This window comes from Tenrec ecaudatus, chromosome 6 (genome assembly GCF_050624435.1).
Source record: "Tenrec ecaudatus isolate mTenEca1 chromosome 6, mTenEca1.hap1, whole genome shotgun sequence".
Classification (NCBI taxonomy): domain Eukaryota; kingdom Metazoa; phylum Chordata; class Mammalia; order Afrosoricida; family Tenrecidae; genus Tenrec; species Tenrec ecaudatus.
Genome location: NC_134535.1, coordinates 88119604 through 88142483, shown reverse-complemented (window position 1 = coordinate 88142483; position 22880 = coordinate 88119604). Strand labels below are relative to the sequence as shown.

At 44.0% G+C, this 22880-nt stretch overlaps 1 protein-coding gene across 1 annotated transcript in view; it reads right to left on the bottom strand.

Annotated features, from left to right (window-relative positions):
* Nucleotides 1–20102, bottom strand: part of SLC38A4 (solute carrier family 38 member 4) — a 32458-nt gene extending 12356 nt beyond the window's left edge. Inside the window, exons 1-11 of the mRNA XM_075553017.1 lie at nucleotides 19984–20102; nucleotides 15698–15788; nucleotides 15011–15126; nucleotides 11737–11810; nucleotides 11228–11320; nucleotides 4833–4914; nucleotides 4665–4747; nucleotides 4497–4555; nucleotides 3024–3299; nucleotides 2814–2893; nucleotides 1411–1511 (exon numbers count right to left, since the gene is read on the bottom strand). Coding sequence (XP_075409132.1) covers nucleotides 1411–1511; nucleotides 2814–2893; nucleotides 3024–3299; nucleotides 4497–4555; nucleotides 4665–4747; nucleotides 4833–4914; nucleotides 11228–11320; nucleotides 11737–11810; nucleotides 15011–15126; nucleotides 15698–15788; nucleotides 19984–20102 — 1174 coding nt within the window. The remainder of the gene's footprint in view (nucleotides 1–1410; nucleotides 1512–2813; nucleotides 2894–3023; nucleotides 3300–4496; nucleotides 4556–4664; nucleotides 4748–4832; nucleotides 4915–11227; nucleotides 11321–11736; nucleotides 11811–15010; nucleotides 15127–15697; nucleotides 15789–19983) is intronic.
* Between the last annotated feature and the right edge of the window lie 2778 nt (nucleotides 20103–22880).

The following is a 22880-nucleotide window of genomic DNA, read 5'->3' as shown; positions in this document are numbered from 1 at the left end:
TAGGAAGAAGGCCCAGAACAGACATAATATTCTTAAAAAGTCCAGACTTACTGGATAAGTTGAGATTAGAGAACTCTGAAACTATTCAAACTTTTCAGAGCTACTCCAAACTTGACCCCAGGCTATCTCCTGCAGTCACCTTTCAGTGAAATCACAGGCTGGCACACAAAATAGAGGGTATGACCTTTGACTTCAATGCCATCTATATGGGACCAAAAGGTCCACAGGTACTCTAACGCAAAGATGAAAAGATAATCTGGCAGGGAAACTAGAAGACTGGAAATAGAACAACCAGAATGCAATTGAAAAGCATGTTGATTTATTGTAAAAAATCCAACCAATCTTACTGAAAAATTTGTGTCGAACTTGTCAACTGGAAACACAGTTTGACGTAGAAACTTTCAGTGTTACAAACACAAAGGGTTGAAAACACCTCCAACGGAATCAACCATGGATTTATATTAACTCACAGCCAGTAAAGAGTTACTGTCTCATCTAAAGCAAGTGCTTGGTGAATTGTCCAAGTGAAATATAGCTTATGTTTTTTCCCCTTCACCTTCCACTCCAACTTGTTATGCAACTAATTCTATTTGCTTGGCCAGTGAGAAAAAAGAAATCAAGAAGTTAGGGAAACTTATATATAAAATATGCTTATGCTGATACAGTGATTAGTGTCACCTACACTATCAGATCACTGTTTGACTCCCTGGCATTTGTGTGATCAGTGGGGCCATGCTTCAGGGGAAAAAATAAAGATCTGAATCCCCCCCCCGCCCCAATATTTTATACTGTTAAGATGCCACAGGGAAACGGTTTATGGCATTAGCCAGTGTAGCTAGGGTCAATTTGGGGGAAGGGGTCCAGATTTCAGGATGTACGGTAATTAGTCTTTTCTTAGGAAGCTTTTCAAACTAACAGAACGGAATAGCATAAACAACAATAACAACACATCTTGCCTAATGCTCCAAGCCCTTCAGGCATGACTTGACCGATAAATACAAAGCAAGCTCAAACTCAAATACGTTGTGCTTTTTCTACATCTCCCTCGGACTTGGCTCTCCTGCCACCAGAGTTGAAGACAGAACCCAGCTGTGTCTGTGCGCAACATGCCACTGCTTCTGCTCTTGATGCTTCTATGCGAGATGGACGAGGGATCTAGCCAAAGGAATGGCTGAAGGGAAATAATTGGAGTGACATTAAAAAAATAACTTATGTGTGGATTCACAAATTGGTGGAACTTGTTAGCTGGACCCCAGTTCCTTGGACCAAGTGACAAATGACAAGGCGAAGACGAATCATCTGTAGGCCATGCTTCTTCCAGAGGGTAATTACCAGAATTAGAAACACGCTCGTTAATGGTCAGGCCCCCCAGGATTTTTGAAAAGAGAGTTCACGGTGACAGAGACCCACCGTAGAAGGTGAGATAGCCAAAGAGAGCAGCAAGCAGGTACATGACGAGCATCCCAGTGATGGAGACGTTTGACACTGTCTGCATTTTCCTCCGGGACCGACTGAAAAAGGAAGAGAATATGGTTTTGTTTTGGGTTCTTTCGTTTATGAAAATAAATTGTTCTTAAAGTGAAATGAAAGGATGTATATGTTTCTCTTTGAAAAACGCTGGCGCATAACTTTATAAGCCCCAAACCCAACCCGGGGCTGTGGAGTCCATGCCGACTCCTTCATAGCCACCGCGCACCAGAGCGGAACTGCCCCCCAGGCCTTTCAAGGCCGCACGTCTGCACCCAAGTCCACTGTCACCTCTTTCTCCCACGGAGCTGCTGGCGGGTTGCAACCACCGACCTGTCCATTAGCAGCAGCCACACGCTTTAACCACGGTGTCACCAGCGCTCCTTCGTAAACTGATGGCTGATTGCAATTTGAGAGAGCTAGGGAGAATGTTTTTTGTTTCTGACACACTACTTCTGCCTTGGAAACAACCATAGATGAGAAACAGGTTGTTTCTCTTTCTTCCCTACTCTTTTCTCTCTCCTCTCTCACTCTCATCGATAAGCGGGCTGGTGTGCTAAACAGTAAAGAATACCATTCAATAACGGTCAACCTGGCTCCTAACACAGCAAACTCCACCTTGTGTCAGCACAGCACGACTGCCACGACGCCAGACTTCTGGAAGTCTGACGTTGTCACCGGGACAGCCCCTGGAAGCCCGTGCTCGAGGGGAGCCCGCTGCCCAAGGTCAGGCATCAGGCATCTGGAGTAACTGTCCTGGGGGTTTCCGAGTAAGCCCAATCCCTCAGGACAATTGACCGTGCTCGGGAAGAGACGTATGTGGCACACCAGAATGTATGAGCAACGTCACTGCTATGTAATGAAGACGGGGCTGTTGATTGGGTTAAGGGGTGAGTGTTATTATGTGACGCTTTCAAAATGACTAATAAACCACAGAGCCGTAGGTGGAAGAAAGCAGACTGTCTCCTCAAGGTCCTCACTTGGCAATGGCCCAAGGGAAGCAGGTGGCGGCCCACCGCTGTGAAAAATGCCTTCTAGACAAGGGGTAAGAGGGATCACTTTTTTTTCCCCACCAAAATTCCCACTCCTCACACTTGCACAAACCATTGTTATGGTGCCCTGCACCCTCCGGGGAGAGGGACAGGAGAGCATGAAGCCGGAAGGTCGTGCACCGAATGAGCTGATCCAGGCCGCACTGGTTAGAGCTCATCCCTCAGGAGCGGTTGCACAACCCACACTTTCTCACGAGGGAAAGTGACCAACTGCGCTTCAGCCGAAAGCCCCTTTACGAACACGTCACCACGGTTTGCAAGCAGACGAGAAGGAGAAAATGATGGCTCTCTTACTCTTTCAGTTCACTGTAGATGGGCAGCACCTCGGGGTGGCAGACAAAGGCAAACGCCAGGATGGGAATTGCATAGGCCGTCTGCAAAACAGAGACAACACCTTCTGCTTAGCGATCGGGCAGGGCTGGCCACTGCAGCCCGGCCCAGCTCATGAAAGAAACATTCACGGAGCACCCGGCCGGACTCACTAAAGGCTTACAGTGGACTCACCCGAGAGTTGAATGCGAAATACTTGGGTTGACACTTGTCGTCATTACGGGCTTCATACTCAACCCCACTCCCAAGGAGAGAGCCCTTGGCCTGGTTCTCGTCCAGCCCTGCAGGGCCCCGGTGGGTGTAATCCATCATGAAGTTCACCTCACGGCTCTCCGAGTTGTTGGGTAACATCACCATGTGCATCGGAAGTGTACTGTTCAATGTTAGGTTTCCGGCATGGTGATCCAGAAGAGGCAGAGGGCAGGGTATCTGGAATTTCTTATAAATCACCTAAAGCCAGTCAGTTCACAAAAAAAGAAAAAATAAATAAAACATCCAGACCAACTCAACCCTTTGTGGAAAAAACAATGAAACAAAAATCTCGATCTGTGTTTTCCTCAGAGCTGGGGAGACGGCTAAAGATTCCATCTTCCTCTAGTGTCAGGGTTGGAATCACTCGGCCCTTAGAGTCAGCAGGATGGGGTTTTGTGCATGAATTGATCCCAGCCTTCTTGTCTGCCTTTACAAGCAAGACAAAAGGAACGTTGGCCGCTACTGAGCAAGCACATCTTGGACTGATAACTTCATGGTTGGCGGCTCAAAACCATCAGTCACTCAAATGGAGAAAAAAGGAGGGTATCAACTCCCATAAAGATCTACAGCCTCAGAGACCCTGTACTGGGTCACTATGGGTCAGAATCCAATTGATGGATGGCAGTGGGTGAGAAAGATAACGATTTTCTTACAACATTGTATGTCTTGTATTTCTTCCAACTAATGATAACATGAGTCATCAACAAATACTCAGGACCAGTTAAACTCAATAGCTTTCCTCCCTCTCCCTTTGCTTCTCTGGGGGAAATGGTGTTCTCATTTCAACAGCAAATATCACAAAAAGCTGCCACCTTTTCTGGGGAGAAAGAAGACTTTTTCCCCCTTTTTAGTTCCACAGCGGTTGTCCTCTTTTCAAGAATAGGATGTGTAAAGATATATGGCTGTTTTGTGCAAATATGGCCAATTATACAGCTTATTCCCAGAGGCTCCTCGGGAGAAAGACAAGGTGATTTGCTTCTGAGAGTCTGCCATTAATGACCACGTGGAAGACAGTTCTCTGAGTCTCATGGATCACCGTGAGTCAGAGTTGAATTGATGACATCCCTCCTCATCCCCCGCACCCATAACCACCTATCCTTCCACCCTCTACGTGCTGGTGTATTGTCATGTTCCTGCTTGAAGTTTCCCAAATATATGCCCAGTGCGCCCAGAGCACACCATTAACAGTAGCTGTGACATTTTAGCCCAACTGTTTTGAAACACACAAATGCTCTTTTCACATTCCAAGTTGGAACCTAAGAAACTTGTTTGTGACTCAAGAGCTATTTCATGCTATTAAAGAGCTTGAACAAAAAAGGAAGGCACGAGGTGCAGGCACTCAATGTCTCTCATGCTACAAGAAGCTACGAGGAGCATGTCAAAAAAATCACTTACCACACTGACAAAAAACACCATGCACGTAAGAGAAAATCCACTGGTATAACCAAGGTAACCTAGGAGTTAGCAGAAAAATTCTGGGAGGTGAATATGGCATTGACAATCAACTTATCAAGAACATGAAATGTAAATAAAAATACGTTCAGTTAAAAAGAATGAGCATACCTAAATTTTTAAGAAGAGAAAGTGGAAGAATAATTCCTATCGACACAAATATGACGAGGTAGTTTCCATTGAGGTACCATTCCCTAGAGGAAAAGAGACGAGGCTGTCAGAATGAGAAAGTCCATGTGGAAGGAAGCAGTAGATGCTAGAGGGGGACATAAACCATACCCGGAATTTTCTTCAAGTCCCATGAATGTTCTGATTACTTCAGGTAATTCATATTTGATGATAAAGAGGTAGCTCGACATTGCTAAAAAAAGGAAAACGTGACATATGAGTGGTGTGCTTAGCACTAACGGCATATCTAAGTTACTAAGAAGTCGTGGCATTCAAAATATCCTTTCATCTCAGCAAGATGCACATCAAATCAATCCCTCCCTCCAAAGTCATTGTGTAGTGCACACTGCTTCCAAGTGCCCTTCAAAAATAGACACTAGGCTCTCTGATTCTGGCACGTGATCCCTCACTGACAATAGGACTGCTCTTTCATGTGAAACTCACGATGCCAGGATGCAGATGTTTAGCGCTCAGCGATGATCCTAAAGGTTGGCAGTTTGAACACACCCAGGGGCCTGGTGGAAGAATTATCATCTACTTCTGTCAAGATGCCCACGTGAAAATCATTTAGAGAAGTTCTGCTCAGCAGCACGTGGAGTGACCAGGAGTTAGAATCAACTCAGCTACAGAGCTGATTGCTTAGTTTGTGTTAAATCTAGGGGTTTTGAGGGAGGGGAAAGTAGTATCTGAGTTTTATCATTAGTTATAAATCAGAACGGTCCCCATTGAGAGTGTCCATTGCAGGGTCTAAAACCTGAGCTAGGGTCTGACAAGAAAAGGCATGGGCCAGGCAGGGGGCACAGTAGTGGGCAGATCGGAGTAGGCTACACAACTCCCTGCCTTTGTCCAAATGGGGATCAGTGTAGTTCTCTGGGGTCTCCTTGACAGACACACACGATCATGTCTAAACTGCCATCATCTTAATTAAAGCCTACACCATGGAGACTCAGGCCACCGTCCCCGTCCCCCTCTCTCCCCTCCAGGAACAATAGGCCCTGCAGATCCCTGAATGGAATAACTCTTCACTTTTAGCAATACAGAATGGCCTCCCCCAAACTGCATTGCAACCAATGGGAAAGAAGCAGGATGGAAAGAGCTTAAAAGTCGAGAGGCTGCACCTGCAACATCTGTGGTAGAAACAGGGCTGGACGGAAATGTCGTGAATGGGAAGGTGGAAGGTTTCCGGCAATGGAAGGGATTTACAGATGATGATTAAGACTTGGGAACCTGAAGAACATTTACATGGCCTGGAAGTAATTGAAGAATTTCTCAAGTCTCAAAAAGCTGGTTAAAAAGAATAAAGATGGTAATAAAAAAGAAAGCCTTTTTTCTGAAGTGAATCTGATGACTCCAAATCAAAGAAGAGGAGAGATGCTGCTGACAAACCCAGGGGCTCTGCCAGAGCTCTTGATCCTGCACGAGCAGCTGGGGCCCAGACAGACAGACAGACAGACAGACACAGCACGGCGGCAGTCAGGTTCCTCACAGCATGGAAAGATGCCGATGAGGCAGGCCTGGTGCCGGCAAAAGTGGCAAACATGAAATGCCCTCCAATTGTAATTGTGTTTTATGAAGAGTGGCTACCTTGGCATTCTTGTCCAGTAGATGAAGCCCCATAATTGTTTTCATTGCTTTTTGTATATATTGATATAGATAGATTAGATAGATAGATAGATAGATAGATAGATAGATAGATAGATAGATAGATAGAAAGAAAATTGGGGGTCTTGGGTAATTTTTGTTTTTAATTATAAGGGTGATGAATAACTACATTCTAATGGAAACCAAATGTGATCAGCTTGTTTTGCAGTCGTATTAGGAGAGTCGTTTGGGTTATTTTGTTGTCGTTGCATAAAGAGCACTGGTCACTTTGAACAGATAAAGCTTTCTCGAGCTGCTTCATTTACCGGGCGGGGGAGGGGGGAGGAAGGAGGGGAGAATGAAGGAGACCCACGGGTGGTTCACATAAGTGACTGCAGAGGGAAAGGCTGGAGACCCAGGCCCATTCCAGGGGGGCCTTGAAAGAAAGATCTATTGAGCTACTTTCAATTTCGGGCGCCCCAAACTGCATGTAGCCCAGCCCTCCTCTGACGCATATGGGAGTCCCACGAGTCAGCATCCACTTGACAGTAACTGGTTTAGTGAAGTGCTGTTTGTGGGATCATGCATGCTCTTAAAAATCTGGTGAGCTTTCTCCCAGAAAATCTATTTCTACATTTGGGTAACATGAAATTTGCCTATAATTTTAGGGCTTTCTGATAACACGCCTCTCCAACTCCATTTTCTCAGTGAAGTCTAATACTATCATTTTTAGGTGGCATATGGTCAAAAGACTCAATGAAAAAGAAAATCAACATGTTTTATAGAGCTCTTTTAAGTATGTACAACATCCTTAGAGCGGATTTTTGCTAGAAGGCGTTTACAACCGATGTGGGGGGGGTGCGGGGGAGGGGTCTGACTCAGTGGCAACTAACAACCACAGACGTTCCCAAATATTTCCTTAACTTCAAGCACACGTTATAACGTTGCCAATCTTCTGTTTTGTTTATTTCTTCACATCATTTCATTTGATCATCCAAAAGGCCGGGTGAAATGAGAAGATGTCTGCTCTTGTACTCATTCCACGGGGGAAGATATAATACTCTTATTTACCCCATTGACTCTGCGTCAATTCCGACTCATAGTGACCCTCTAGAGCAGTGGTTCTCACCCTTCCTAATGCGAAGACCCTTTAATACAGTTCCTCATGTTGCTAGGACCAACCCCAACCATAAAATTATTTTCATTGCTACTTCATAACTGTTATTTTGCTACTGTTATTGATTGGGAGACCCCTGTGAAAGGGTCATTCAATGCCCGAAGGGGTTGTGACCCACAGGTTGAGAACCACTGCATAGGGTTTCTGAGGCTATAAATCTTTATGGGAGCAGACACTCTTCTTTATCCTGTGTTTTGAAGCGCTGCCTGTGGGGTTAGCAGTTCTATGCTTACCCACGTAACATGCTTGATGGCAGACCACGCCTAAATTAGAAATTCTCTGACTTCTGGACCATCGCTCTGTGTCTATTGTCAAAGATAAATCATTTCATACAATACCATGTCTGTGTTCGGTAAACATTACTTGTTTGATCTTTACAGAGAACTTGGCTAACTTTAAATCTTGGAGAGAAAAACAGGAGAGAGTTCTGATTAACTGGCTCCATGAGACCCCGGTCAATGTTCAGAGCTATTAATTGCTCGCTTTCAGAGATGCCACCACTGTTAATGTGCTTGGTCTTCTAAAATTCAGAAAGAGTCAGATCAGGCTGAGCAAGGTCAGCTTTGTTCTGCTAACACTGAACTATCTGTGGTAGATGTCCACTTTCCAATGGGTTGAGAAGATAAAACGTGATGTTCCCCATTCTCAAATCTACACTAACTGCACAAGGCAGCGAATGAGAAAGCATTTTCAGGATGGTATTATGAAATTTCCTACCGCTCTTATAAATTTCATCCCCCCACATTTCTTATGAGTGGAGGGACCACTCTGTAATTTACTCCAGTGTTTAAATTCATAACAATGGCCCAGACTGTTGGACTCAGTGCTAAGTATGCTCGCATATAGTTATTACAGGTGGCAAAAGCAAGTACATTAGACCCACTGTGAAACGTTTGATAAGTTTCATCTCGAAAAGGCTGACCATGTTTGCTGAATGTAAAGAAGTCTGTTTCGCAGAGGAGGAAGGAGCGTCTCTGCTCGTGGCCTCAACCCAGTAAAAGGAGCAATCCTGTTGTGACTCAAATCTACCCCAGGACTGGAGTCGTAATGCATAAAAGTGTGAAAAGAAGCACACCCAAACCACTACAATATGGAGAGACTTCACGTTCCTGGTCCTTGACTACCCATGACCAGGAGCAAATGGCGTTGGAGAAAGGTATTTCAACCAACTGCTCCGTCCAAAATCCCAGGCACACCTTCAGTGTGTTCTTGCACCAGAAGATGTTCCCTTCTCCCGAGGCCTTCACACATTCATTAAAAGCAGCGCTGTTTGGAATAGTGAAAAATTGGAAGCAATTTGATTGTTAATCAAGAAAGGATTTGGTGTAGAAAATGTTCTGGAAATGATGATGGCAACATCTGTACAAATATGTGGATTGTTATAAGAGGTGTCAGAGCCCCCAATAAAATGATTTTTTTTAAATAAAGGAAAGATTTGGTAAACCCATTATGGTGCATTTGTACAATATAAAACTCTCCAGAAATCAGTGGAAGAATTGAATGTAAACACATTCATGGCATATTGTTAAATTAAAAACAAAATGCGGACTGCAAAGCAGAAGTATAAGATGATTCATTTGAACCATAACACTATATTGGTTAAATTAGGCAAAGAGGAGGCCCTGGGGTAATTTTTGAGGTTGACTTACATAAAGGTTTCTTTGTGATTTATAGATTGATGGGATGTTTCAGTTTTTCACAATTATTCTGAATTTGTTTGATAACTCTAAAAATTCTGAAAAGGACTTCGGAGACATGCTATGGAAGCAGAGACTTCGGAGGGAGGACGCGCATCCTGGGTTTCCTTCACGCACCCTGCATTCTCTTGTTTAACCTCACGGGGGCCTCGAGAGCATGGGGTGATCATTCTCATTTTCATGGATGAAAGAAGATGCAGGAGGAAAATGATTTTCCCAACTGATGGAAACAGATGGCCACTCAGGTGCATCAGTCTCCAAGAGTCAATTTTCTACTTCAAGGGTTTTAAAACATCTTTCTAAGAAATGGTAACTTAGCAGGTACATGCCAACAGGACCAAAGAATCCTTGAGAAACTGAGCCTAACCGCTGCAGAAGGGAGGAATCACACAAAGAAAGAGAAGTTGTGTGTGTGAGTGTGTGTGTGTGTGTGTGTGTGTGCATGTTAGCGTTGGAGGATCATCAAAACACATTCAAGAGGATGAAATTACATCCACACTGAAAGCACAGAAAATAAAATATAGATACTAAATTCATGCCACTGGGGAATGTAATGTGATGCTATGATGCAGGATGTGTTGGCGATAGAGACTCGGTGGGCAGATGATAAATAGGTAGATTGGGCAGGGGTGGGGGCTAGTAGGAGAGGTATCAGAAAGGAAGCACTCTGCCGCTGAGTGGACCCTTATTCCTAGTGACTCCATCGGACAGGGCAGCACTGCCTGTCTGGGTTTCTGGGGCTTCCCGTTGCCACAGGAACAGACAGGCAGGGAATGCCATGACGAGCCAGTGAGTCGGGTCAAGGAATGAACAATTGACCTCGGAAATAGGAGAACGTGCTCAAGAAATTCCTGCCTGGGAGAAGCAGGGGTAGACATGAACCTGAATCATTTTATCTGAAGGGTGAATTAGAGATGGGAGGGGGCAGGGGAACTCAAGGCAGGGCGACCAGGGAGAAGGCTACTGCACCCGTCTGAGCTAGAAATGGTGAGCTGTAGTGGTGGGCAGGGAAAGAGAGGAGAGACTGTGAGATAAATAGAGAGATAGGATGGGGAGGAATTGGTATTTGATTGGCTGTGCAGGGTGATGGAGAAAGGGAAAAGTGTGGGCTATACCCCCCCACCCCCGCCCAGATTTCTGGCTTAAGAATCTACAGTTCAGTTCACTGCAAGGAGGAAGAGCCAGAACAGCAGGTCTGGGCGTGGGGAGGCAGGAAGGAGAAGTCCAGGCCGGGCAGCAGGAGCTAGACAGTACGAAATCTGAAGCTGGATGCCCCTGTGGGTCAGAAGTACAATCCCTCACATTTCAGAATCTGTACAATGCTTGCTGCTCTTAAAATCATGCATTTCCGGGTTCTTCCCCGGAAACTGTAATCTGGCAGGAACTCTAAGACTCGGGAGGTAGGACCAAGGAATCTGGTCTGCAGGGCTTCCGCAGATGCTCCAGGAGGCTGGTCCTGGGTGGGGCTGAGTCTTTAAGAACCACAGGATTTGGCTGTTTGCCCACAAATACGTAAAATTTCAGTTTAATGAAAGACATTCATGCGTACATATGTAACAATGACAGAAATACACAATAATATCCCCATTTACGAGGTATTAATTAACGCTTTATAAGCAGTGGTTCTCAACCTGTGGGGGTCGAACGACCCTTTCACAGGGGTCGCCCAATTCACAACAGTAGCAAAATTACAGGTATGATATAGCAGCAAAAATAATTTTATGGTTGGAGATCGCCACAATATGAGGAACGGTATTAATTAGGAAGGTTGAGAACCACTGCCTGACAGCATTAGAAATCAAGAAGGGTTTTCTCTATTTGAATTTTAGAAAACAAGAGTGGGGATAGTGCGTGGTTTTTCACTCTCAGATACTGTTATTTTAAATTAAACAGAGGCACCAAGGCTATTTAAGAAGCTTTATGTTTTAAATTTAAGACCTTTAAACTGCTATTTTGTCTTCAAAGTCCTTATTAACCGCCATCAGGTTTTTCTGTTTATTGAACATTCTGATGGAAGCTAAGTCAGTCTATTGAAAGTCATAACCCCTTACCTCCAATGTTCTGCATTGTAATGGATACAAAAGTGCCAATTTTTCCAGGCCATCCAAATGCCTTTTCTCCCAAATTTTCATAAATTAGGGAGCCTAAATCAAAGATAAAATCATCTCATTAAAATAATTGTTATAGTGCCTTCAATATTGACACAGTACAATCCTACACTGGGGTCTCACGCAAGGCTATAACCATAAGCACCACATACAGATTATATAAACGTTAGACAAACACTCAGCAACGGCTTCATTCACTTCCGGTGCCCGCGACTCAGAACTATCATCCCCATCATCTACCCAAGTCACTTCTTTTGCTATTCAACTTGAATCTGAGCCAGCCGACTCATTCTCACTTGGCCTAAATTGCAAAAGACACTAAAAGATCATGTCACCGGTGTGAGACAAAGAAAAGTGACATTGACTCAAATCATGATAAGTCCACGGAACTATAGATTGAAGAATCTTGCATGGACATCGGAATGAGAGGTCTTGAACTTCGGGTGACATACCTCCTTCCTTGGACGTCTTTAATAGAAGATGAACCGAGTAGAGGGACAATATTGCCACTGCGAGCAACATGATTCTGTAATGGGGAGAGAGTAGAGAATAAAATGTCGATAACGAATAAGGCAGAATAATGTTAAATAGTACCACAAACGATCCTTGGGACCATCTTTCCATCCACTAACGTTCCCAAGGTATGTAGATTGTGTGAAGTGAAAAAACACCACACTTATCCTGTCAGTATTTTTAGAGTTACTCAATTGTAGAACCCAATTCATAATCTAGGTTATAAATATTTAGCAAAGTTAGTTCTACCACGTTTACTCAATCAACATATATATCACATACATATTTGTATGGCAGTCACATGAACATGTAGGCTTGAATGGCTATTCAATATCCTGGCTAAACCTTCATGAAAAATCTAGAAATGTGGATGCCAAAGCATGTACTGGCTAAATTCCAGTGCAGCTAGTGCACATGCAGGAGAGAGAGGGGCAACTGTCTGCTCCTGTAAAGACTTACCAACTTGGACACCCTGGGGAGCAGCTCTCCTCGGAGGGCCTCGGAGTCAGAGCCAACTGGATGGCAGTGGGTGTGGGTGATGGAAACACCCAGTGCATGTGACTAAACTTCCAGGGTGGCGGTTAGAGTCCACCCAGAGACACCTCAAAGTAAAAGCCTGCTCATCAAGGCCTTAAGACTCCGCCATTGAAAGTGCTCCGTAGCAGAAAGCTACTGTGAGTCGACTGGGCGGCAACTGGGCGGCAGCTAGTGATCATGCCTGCCACAAAGGGCCGTGGGAATCAGAGGCTTAGTCAGTGGTTTAGTCATTGAGAAATCAGAGCAAGCTCAGTGCAGAGTGTAGGGAAATTCCCTTTGGTATCCAGAAAGAAATACCTTCCAGTTTTAGAACCTTGCACCTGTTCGCATGCACTTATGGCATTTGTTTTATTTACGTATATTTTTATATGAGATGTAGTGACCAGTGTCCCCTTAAATAAATAAGGGCTGGAATACAGGGTTATGGATAGAAGCATCTACACAGGAAATGAAGTGCCAGTACTAAACTTTACCTGAAATTAAAAAAAAAAAAGTTATGTTGTTCCTTATCTATTTTGCACAACGTGAGCACACTAGCGATTTTCCCTACCATTGATCTAATTCTTTGGTAATTCCTGATGAGGTCAATATGCATTTGGGATCATGGGTTATCACTACTCAATTTAATTTGTTCTATTTTGCTCCTTTTTGTACATTTGTTTACCAGAAATGTGTAACAAATGACTTATTTGTGGTTTTCAATGTATCATATTGATTTACGTCTTTCTGGAGACTTTTGTAATTTAGATTACACCATTTAGTTCCTTATGAAACTAGGAAGCATACCCTGTATTCTAGATGAACATTTGCTTTGATAGAAAGTATTAAAAGTAAAACCAGGAAGGTATTGTGTCACTGGCTCTGAATTACAGGGCGAGCTGAATCCACTTTGTTACATATACACACAAAACACATCCCTTGAGGCTTAACAATTCAATTGCTCTGGCAAGATTCCCCTGCTAGATGTTTGTGTGTCTGGAATAAGGTTTTTGTTTTTTACAGTGAAATAACCTCCTCTCATGAAATGAGGTACAACTTTAGGATTATAAATATCTTCTAGTCTTATTTATTAGAGATTTACAATAATGCCCTAAATCATTGTACTATGTATGTGTAATTAATAAGGGATGAGCCGTCTTTTAAGGAGTCCTGCTGGTGTTGGGGATTGAGTGTTGGGCTGCGAAGCACCAGGTTGGGAGTTCCACAGCACCAACTGCCCCTCAGGCGCAAGGAGCGGCAGTCTGCTCTGGGGACATTTACAGCCTCAAACACCCCCGGAGCAGTTCCACTCGGTGCTACATGGCCACTATGTGTCACAATCAACTCAATGGCAAAGAGTTCAGTTTGACCTCTGTGGACAGCCTTTTTATCTTAAAGGTCCTGGACACTACCAAAGTACACAAAAATGTACACACGAATGTATCTCTAGCCATGAAAAATTGAATAAAACTAGTTAATTTGAAGCAAGGCTTATAGAGGCACAGTGAATATAAAGACTTACTAAGCAAGAGTCTTATACATAAACCAGTCCAATCCAAGCACAAGCTGCTTATCATTTCACTACTATAACACAAATATTTATAGTCCTGATCTTAACTCTCAAGTAGCTATGTAATCAGCTAATCTTATGTGATGCTCAGAATATAAGTAGTGTATTTTTATAATATAAATGCTGCATTCTTAGACAATTATTTAATTCTCTAGCCCTGCATTTGGATTGTGATCTGCATCGACATAGTTGCCAGACTAAATTAGATTTTATTTTTGTGAAAAATTTCACGTCTTCCAACAATGTCTTGGAGAGAGAATGCCAATCTGTTATGCCATGCACGTAAGCATCTGTGGCTGTCTATCAGAGGCGGGGAAGCCATCCTACAGGTCAGCTCTACAATGCTGCTGCTCTCCGGCAGCTTTGGACCAAGTATGCTTAAAGTGCCATGGGCCTAGCAGTGGCTTGAGGCACAGGGATGCAGACATGTGCGTGAAAACCAACATGGCCTCGCCCTCTGGAGATTTTAGACTAGCAAAGGGGATTTGGCAAATACATCAGACAAATGTGCTAAAGCATTAAAACTGCAGTGAGGGCATAATAAAATCATTGGTCATGGAAGTCAGGGAAGGCAGCGCTGAAGCCGGGCCTGAGCTGTAACCAAAGGAAGAGCATTCCATGCAGGGGAAGACGCATGCGCACCGGCCCTGTGGCGGGGAGGGACGTGGCACCCTCATGAGATGTAGAGAGGCCGAGGAACCTGGCATACAAGGACATGGGAACTGGCTTAGGAGACAGGGCCGGGGCATGTAAACCTCATCAGGCCAGGTGAAGGATGGGGTTCTTTCAAGGTGGCAGAAACAAATTTGCTTCTGGGACAGATCTCTTTGACCAAGTAACTTAAGCACCCACTGAATGGCTTTGGAAACTGGCTCTAATGGACTTGCAGCCCGCTTTGGCCCCACCGGCGTAGACGCTGTCTGTGGTCTGGTCAGGGGCTTTGAGCAGGTGCCATGAGGCTGCTCCGATTGTTCTAATTTAGGCTGTTCTTTCTCCGAGTGCACGATGACTATATTCTCAGCACGTTCTTGTGTCACCAAGATCAACCTTTGGATGGTGCACCTAAAGAATGACTACCAGGCAGGGATCGGCTTTATCCCTGAAGGTGGACACCCAAATCCACTTACACAAAAAGTATAATTCCAGTGTTGGCCATGGCGTAGGACAAGCCCAGGATCCCACTGCCCATGATGGCATTACTCAGGTTGAATGAAGACATTCCAAAGGAGGTGGCTCCAGGATGCTTGAAGAAAAGGAGGCCCGTCATAAGCACACACTTGCCAACTGAAGAACCTTTGTTTTCAAAGATGATGCTTACTCTCAAATTATCTTTACCAGAGGTGATTCAAGCTCCAAACCCACGATAAAAGGAAATATATCATAATGATTAAAAGCCATCATACAAACTCAATGGAAAGCCTGGAACTTTCTTTTTTTTTTTTTTTTTTAAGCCTGGAACTTTCAATGAAAGGCAGTACCTGGCCGGGGGGGGGGGGGGGGGTGGCAGTGGGGTGGGTGGGTCTGGAGTACAAAATACAGGTCGGGTAACAAAAAGGAGAAAGCATGTGTGGGTACAGATTACATTTGGGTCAGAATGATTTTCTCCAAAACACAAATGAATTTCATAAATGATTTATGCAGCCATATGGGCGAACAGGAAAAACAAGTCCTTCTTCCAGTAAGGGCCTGAATAAACAGAGAATGTGCTGATCCAGGCTTGGAAAATGTCAGTCACCTTGTTTTCCCACCTAGTGACCCAGGAGAGCAGACACCCTCAGGACCTATTTTCTGCCTCAAAGCACGGGCTAACATACGTGATCGTCGTCATACTCCGCCAGCTTCTTTTTCCGAGTGTATCCATTTGTCAGGAATTTCTGACTTTCAGCATCTTCATTCGTGAATTCACTGCACACACACAAAAGGAAACTAAGTGCACACAGCTGAGGAAAAGCTTCAGAGAACAAGGGCTCTCAGATGATCGAAGTACCCGACCAGGAGGGCGGAAAACAAACGCCCAAGGATCTTTTTGTTTTGCCTTCTTCCCTCAAGTGTTCCTTCCAGACTCGTGACTCGACTTCGTTAATGAACGCACTTTCAGGGGTGGGAGGAAGATATCGTGTGTGGTTGTCTCCCCACCCCCAAGAAATGTCTTATGCCACGTTTCTGCTTTGCCACACGAACAACACAGGAGTGTGGATAATTAGAGCTGATGGTCCCCATTTCAGACCCTTCCCCCCCAAAGGACAGAGTCCTGACTCTAGTGAGCATTCTCCACTATTTTGGCTTCATAACCATATCATTTTAAGAACTCCAGTTATTAAAGCACCTATCAAGTGCCAAGCACGGTGCTCCTCACCTCTGTTGATGCTCCGAACACCTCATGTGTCTGCTCTAAGGAGGGGGCAACTCTGGCTCAGAGAAAGGAAGTAGGGTGCGCATGACAGGCAGGCTCCCAGCCTACATGGAGTTACTTCTCTAGCACCACACAATGTGAGGGACACAGACAACTACATAATGTGGGCGACACAGTGTCACTGTCATGGTCACTTTCTCCATGTTATTTGCTCCATCTTTTAATACACATCCCTTGCTCAGTGTTGTGTTTAGTTGACTGTGTGTGTGTGTGTGTGTGTGTGTGTGTGTGTGTGTGTTTAATTACTCTGAAAATGTCCCTGGGTTTTTAAATAATGAATGCAGTTAAGAAAAACATAAAAGAAATGAAGGAAATACAGAGGATTGGAAGTGTGGTTTATTGAAGCTCAAGCTGCACAGCGGGGCTATAGAAGCCTCATCTGATGACACCTTTTAGGGCAGGCCTGATTGATTATTGACCTAGTATCAATCACATTTCCCCCAAACCTCGGCTAGAGTCCAGCTACCACCATTGCACTTTTAGCACTGGAAATGACAGAAAGAAACCAAACAGGCTGTTTCATGATATAAAATGCTCAATTGTGCATACTTTCAACAGTTGGATTTTTCATTAGGGATATTACAATGTTTAGAGTACTGTTGTTTTCATGAAGGAGAAAATTAAGATAATATGAGAGGTTTTTAAAAATTAAAATAGCCCTTATAAATCAAAAGAAGAAAGTGGTTACGATCATATAACCATTCTCAAACCAAAATGTCGATTCCCGTAGGCCCCAGCGACCCTATAGGACAGAGTAGAAGTACCCCCGTGGGTTTCTGAGGTGCAAATCTTTATGGGGGCAAAGGCCACCAAGGCTCCTGACTCAAAGAAAACCAAACCCAAACCAAACTGAGTGCTGTTGAGTCGATTTCCACTCACAGTGACCCTGCAAAACACAGTCGAACTGCTCCGGTGGGGTTCTGAGCTGTACATCTTTACGGGAGCAGAAAGCCTCGCTTGGAGCAGCTGGTGGACTTGAACTATTGACCTCATGATTTAGCAGCTCAATGTATAACCCACTACATCACCAACCTAGGATAATAAGTAGGTCCATACAAAGTATCTTTAATAACAGGTGATACGTTTTCAAATTATCTGCTGGAGGAGAAGGAGGGCCGAGTTCCTTTTCAAGGCTAGAGGACAAGATCAACTACAGATCCCAGGAGCAGATCAAGCCAACAAGATGCATGTGCTTCTTTAGAACTCATGGCATTCTTACAGTGTACAAGTAAGGGGCATTTCAAGGGTTCTCCTCATAAGAGAAATATGATAGCGAAAGGTCCTCACATACATCTTTTTCCATCTTTCGCACCTCCGTAGTAAATGTGCTTTCTCGGTAAAGATTAGAACATAATGTCATGACTGGAAACTGAGACAAGAGGGTACCATAAAGCCTAGCATGGGTCTAAGGGTGATAAAAGCAAAAGTGCCACCTGGAATTTATACTCAGGAATATTCGCTGTCCTTAACTAATGAACCAGAATTTTGCTTTCCATGAATTCTTTAAACCATTTTTAAAAATTGTAAATAAGAATATTATTTTCTTTTTCTGAGATGACTCACGGTCATAAAGCATGACAAGATTCTGTAACATATATGAAAAATGTCCCAGTGTCCACAGTGTTTCGATGCCAAGCCCAGCGTACATTGGAAATGTCAGTACAGTGATTCCAAATAAATGCACCGTGTCACCTTTCTCAAAAATGGACACTGAAGAACCAATCTGAGCTACCCCACGACAGAGCTCATCTTTTGGACTGATGATAGAATCATAAAGCGATGCCCGAGTGGGAATGGAGAGCTGAAAAAAAAGAAGGCCCGGGTGAGCGCTGCGGGCGCCTGGGAAGACATTCACACTCTTTATCATGGTGACAGATTGGATAAGGCGCTTGAAATATTGTAGGGGTAGAACCAATGGAAGATGTGGGGGGGAGGGAGGTGTCAAAGTTAACTCCTATAGGTCTGATTAAATTGTTCAAAGACAATGGGGACTACAGGCAATGCCTGGTTATAGACAGGCTCTGTTACTGTGTCTTCAGGTCATTAATGGAAGTAGTAAGTAAATTACAAAAGGGTACACGGTTCTTATTTAGCCTTACTTTAGTGCAAAAAGGGAGCCCACTTGGGCTGTGAACCACAAGTCAATTAGCTCTCTATGTGCCCCCATAAAGACTTACAGTCTTGGAGGGAGCTGTTTGCTCTGCCCTGATAGGGTTGCTCTGAGGCAGAATGGACCCACACCGGGGTCTGTTTAGTTGTTTCATTTGTTTAGTGCATCAGTTCCCAAACTTACACGGTCTACTCTCCCCTTTCAGAAAAACAAACAGAAACATAAAACAAAACTCAGCGTCCCCCAGGCAATCAACAGTCTTTGAACAGTTGGGCCCGTATCCAGGGCAAAGTATAGGCATAGGCTTTTGCAGCCCCCGTGGATTGTTCCAGGGCCCCCCAAGGGCACAAGCTCCCACTTCGGGAGACGCTGGTGTAGTTAGGACAAGAACAGGTGAGGCGCCTTGCCCAGGAGTGTAACGCTGCACATAGAGCAAGCAGAGGCGATTCCTCGTCCAACAGTTTCCAAGTGATGGGAGATTTATGTAACATTAAAAGACAAGTAAGAGTTGTCTATGAATCTAATGGAAGTAACTCAGAGATTGCCTGTTCACCAGGATGGGGATTACTGGGAGCCGAGAAGTTTATGAAAGGCACGGTGGTTTTAACGTAAGATGTCGCAGGTTTCCTTTCTATATGAGGTAATTTAAACTTGCAGAGATGAACAGTTGAGAGATATAATAGTCTGAAATGGGATGAAAATAAGGCATAGAAGTTGGTGGGTAAAGTCACGATACTTATGAATGAATTTGCTCAAAGGCCACTTTTTCAGAGAGAAGAGACCGTGGAGAACACAAATGCAGCAACATTTGAAAGTCATTTGAGAAAGCAAAGTCCGAGGGGCAAGAAGAATGATAGGACAATCTCATTAAAACTATTCTGTATTACCGACGGATGAGGACCTTATCACATCAATTCTAACTCACCACACAAAGAGGATGGGAATGGATATAGGGAGTTCATAAACACGAAGCCTAATCTTATTAGTCCTGTGTATAGTAATTTTTATAATTAAGATCGTTCAATGCATGGAATCCAAGATAGATAGACCTCTCAGAATCAGTATGGGCAGTAATGATTCCCTGAGGGTATGGGAAGAAAGGAGCGGGGGAGGGGCAGGGGAAACTGATAGCAATGATGACTGTATCACCCCACTGGAGGGGAACGAATATAGAACGGTGGGTGAACGGATACATTGGATGGTGTAAGATACGGCAATAATAATAATAATAATAATATATAATATATGAAGGGTTCATGGGGGTGGTAGGTTGGGGTGGGGAGAGGATAAATGGAGCTGATATCAAAGAGTTCAAGAAGAAAAAAATGCTTTGCAAATGATGGTGGCAGCGATTGTACAACAATGCTTGATCTAATTGAATTATGGATTGTTGTAATCTCTGTAAGAGCCCCTAATAAAATGTTTTAAAAGGGTATTCGTATACTGCAGGACCTGGTTATTGGTCTGTTAATCACCTGTGTCATGGCTCCCTAAAATAGATACTGTCCCAATTTGCTTTCTGCGTCCACTGACCTCTCTCTTTGTCCCATGGGGCCTGGTGACTGGTAAGCCCGTACCTGCTCATCGCTGCCTTCTCTGAGTTCCGCATCCTGGTGTAGCCGTCATGAGCACTTTCTCCACTACTGCTCTCATCATCAGGTTCGGTGTTGACATTTCGCATTTCCACAGGATCCATTTGAGCAGTCAGCACTTTCTAGTCCCCGCACGTACTCCTTCAGTGTAAATAATATACTGTGCCTGCGGCTTAAGGCTCTTCTACTTTGTGTTGACTTTCAGCTCACCCTGTTCTGCAAAGAGACCATCATATAAATCATCATCATGGCCTTTAAATTTGAAGATATGGATCACCTACATTACATATGCCTTCTATGAAGACATGGAAAAGAAGTAAACTACTGAAAACTTCCCTTTTAAAAAGTGGGGAACAAAACAAAGGCTATAGCACACCGTCAGATCCCTCACTGTTGATAGAATTGGTGCCATGGGTTGGGACTGACTGAGCAGGAGTGGGTTTAGAAGAAGCAGAGGCTCTGGCGCTGGGAGGGGGAGGGGGGATTCAGTGCATTGCCCTGCTTGTTGTTTCTGCTTTGTGGAAGCCCTGCTCATATGCTAGAGTCTTTTCCTCGGCTTTCTCAACAGACTAGACCACAGACTTACCCAATGGGCAAAACAGCAGCCCCAACAGACCAACATGTCCAAACGGAGCTTCCTTGGTGGGAAGCTACTCTCATCCAGTCTGGATGGACTCTCCAGTCCCACATTGAATCACACTTCGCTCACTCAGTCACTCCCCCGGGCACACCCCACTCCTTTCAGCTCCCCATTGTTCTTCCCACACTCTTAACCTAGGTGTCTCTCAAAGTCAACAAGAACAATCAGAGACCCTTGACAGGCCGACTGGTCAGAGAGGCTTTTCTGATCCGCTGTTATGTCCTCTCCTAGCTTGTCTTTTCTCTCGAGGTATTTATCACACTTCAGCATTTCCTGTTTAGTTGCGTGCTTATCTGATAAACACCAGTGCCTAGTTTGTACACTTCGGACATTTTGTCAAGAGAGGCCAGTCCCTGAAAAAGGGCATCAGGGCAAAGTAGAGGAGAATGAGGAAGACATCAGCAGGTGGATTGGCACAGTGGTTCCAACAAGGACTCCAGTATACAGACGAGAGCAATATGTCATCCTGTTGTAGAGCCTGACCAAAAGGATGGCCCCGAACAACAACGTATTCATTCCTAGCGTCTAGCACAGTGCCTGGTGTTACAGTCTAGTAAAGTGAATGTTGCCCACGGCACTACGGCATTTGATTGCTTTTTCTAATATAATTTTTATATGACAAAGTAATAATTGGTAAATTACCAAGGGTTTATGAGGGAAGGGGGAGTGGGGAGGGAGGGGACAAAATGAGGACCTGATGCCAGGGACTTGGGTGGAGAGCAAATATTTTGAGAACGATGAGGGCAACGAATGTACAAATGTGCTCGACACAATGGATGAATGGATGGATTGTGATAAGAGCTGTAAGAGCCCCCAATAAAATGATTTTAAAAAATCATTTTTAGGAGTCCTGGTGGCATAGTGATTAGGAGATGGGCTGCTAACCGCAAAAAATCATTTTATTGGGGGCTCATACAACTCCTATCACACTCCATCCATTCATCCATTGTGTCGAGCACATTTGTACCTATGTTGCCATTATCGTTCTCAAAACATTTGTTCTCTACTTGAACCCTTGGTATCAGCTCCTCATTTTCCCCTCCCTTCCCCACCCACCCTCCCTCCCTCATGGACCCGTGATAATTTAGAAATTATTATTATGTTGTCATGTCTTACACTGACCGATGTCTCCTTTCACCCACTTGTCTGCTGTCTGTCCCCCGGGGAGGGGTTATATATGGATCCTTGGGGTTGGGTTAGGGTGTTGCAAAGAGGCCTTGCCGAAACAGACTGCATTTCCAGGACAGTGCTCAACTAAAGGCCGACTCAACCCAGTCACTCCTGAAGATGTAAAATCAAAACTTGAAAGAGTTCACAATGCATGACATTAGAAGTCTTCCAGTTTCATCATGTTTACTATGAGACATCAACATGTCTCAAGTAGATGGTGCCAAATTTATACAAATTGTACTTATTCCGTGTTTTAATGTCCTATTCTTTTGGATAGGTACCTAAGGCACTCAGAATGAAGGAATCACACTCAAAAACTACATTTCTCAATTTGTACTAAATGGTTCAACTTCAGACACAGCCTTCAGATATGGAAAGCAAAGCTGTCCTTGAGTCAAGAGGCAGAAATTATGACCTTCCCTAGTCCCTGTCAACATTTATTTTACCTGATAAGTAAAAGTTAATAGGAGGCAAAGTTGTTGGATCAAATTTCCCACCATCACTATTTGCCTTGGGTTTCATGCCAACCCAATTCTGACGAATTCACTCTGAAATCTCGCTTTGGTGGCAAATAGCCCCGCATAGCGTGTACCCTTGGGGTGCGCAAGTAGGAGTAGTTATGCAAGTTCTCAAAATCAAATTATTTTGTTTCCAAAGAACTGCTTCCAAAGAAGCCACACAAGTGTACCTTAGATCAATGATCACAGCGTTGACAAGAAAATCAATCCAATATTTCCTTCGTATCAACTTGCCCTCATCAATGCCACCCCAATGATACACCAATAGTCATATTACTTAGTCTGAACTATAGTATAAATTCTTACAGAAATTAGCTTTTGGAAAAAACAATCACTATTCAGTCTAAAACACATGCTAAAAATAAACTGCTCGTTATAGTAGAATTGTACTGACTTTATTTCTAATGTTGTTGCTAATGTTTTATGACTTGCATTCCCTTTTCTCTATTTAGACATAACAGAGATAATGGATAGGAAAACATAGAAAAGCTAACAAGAGTGACACTGGCTGAGATTTTGTTCCCCTTTGTTCATAATCCATGTCGATATGAAAA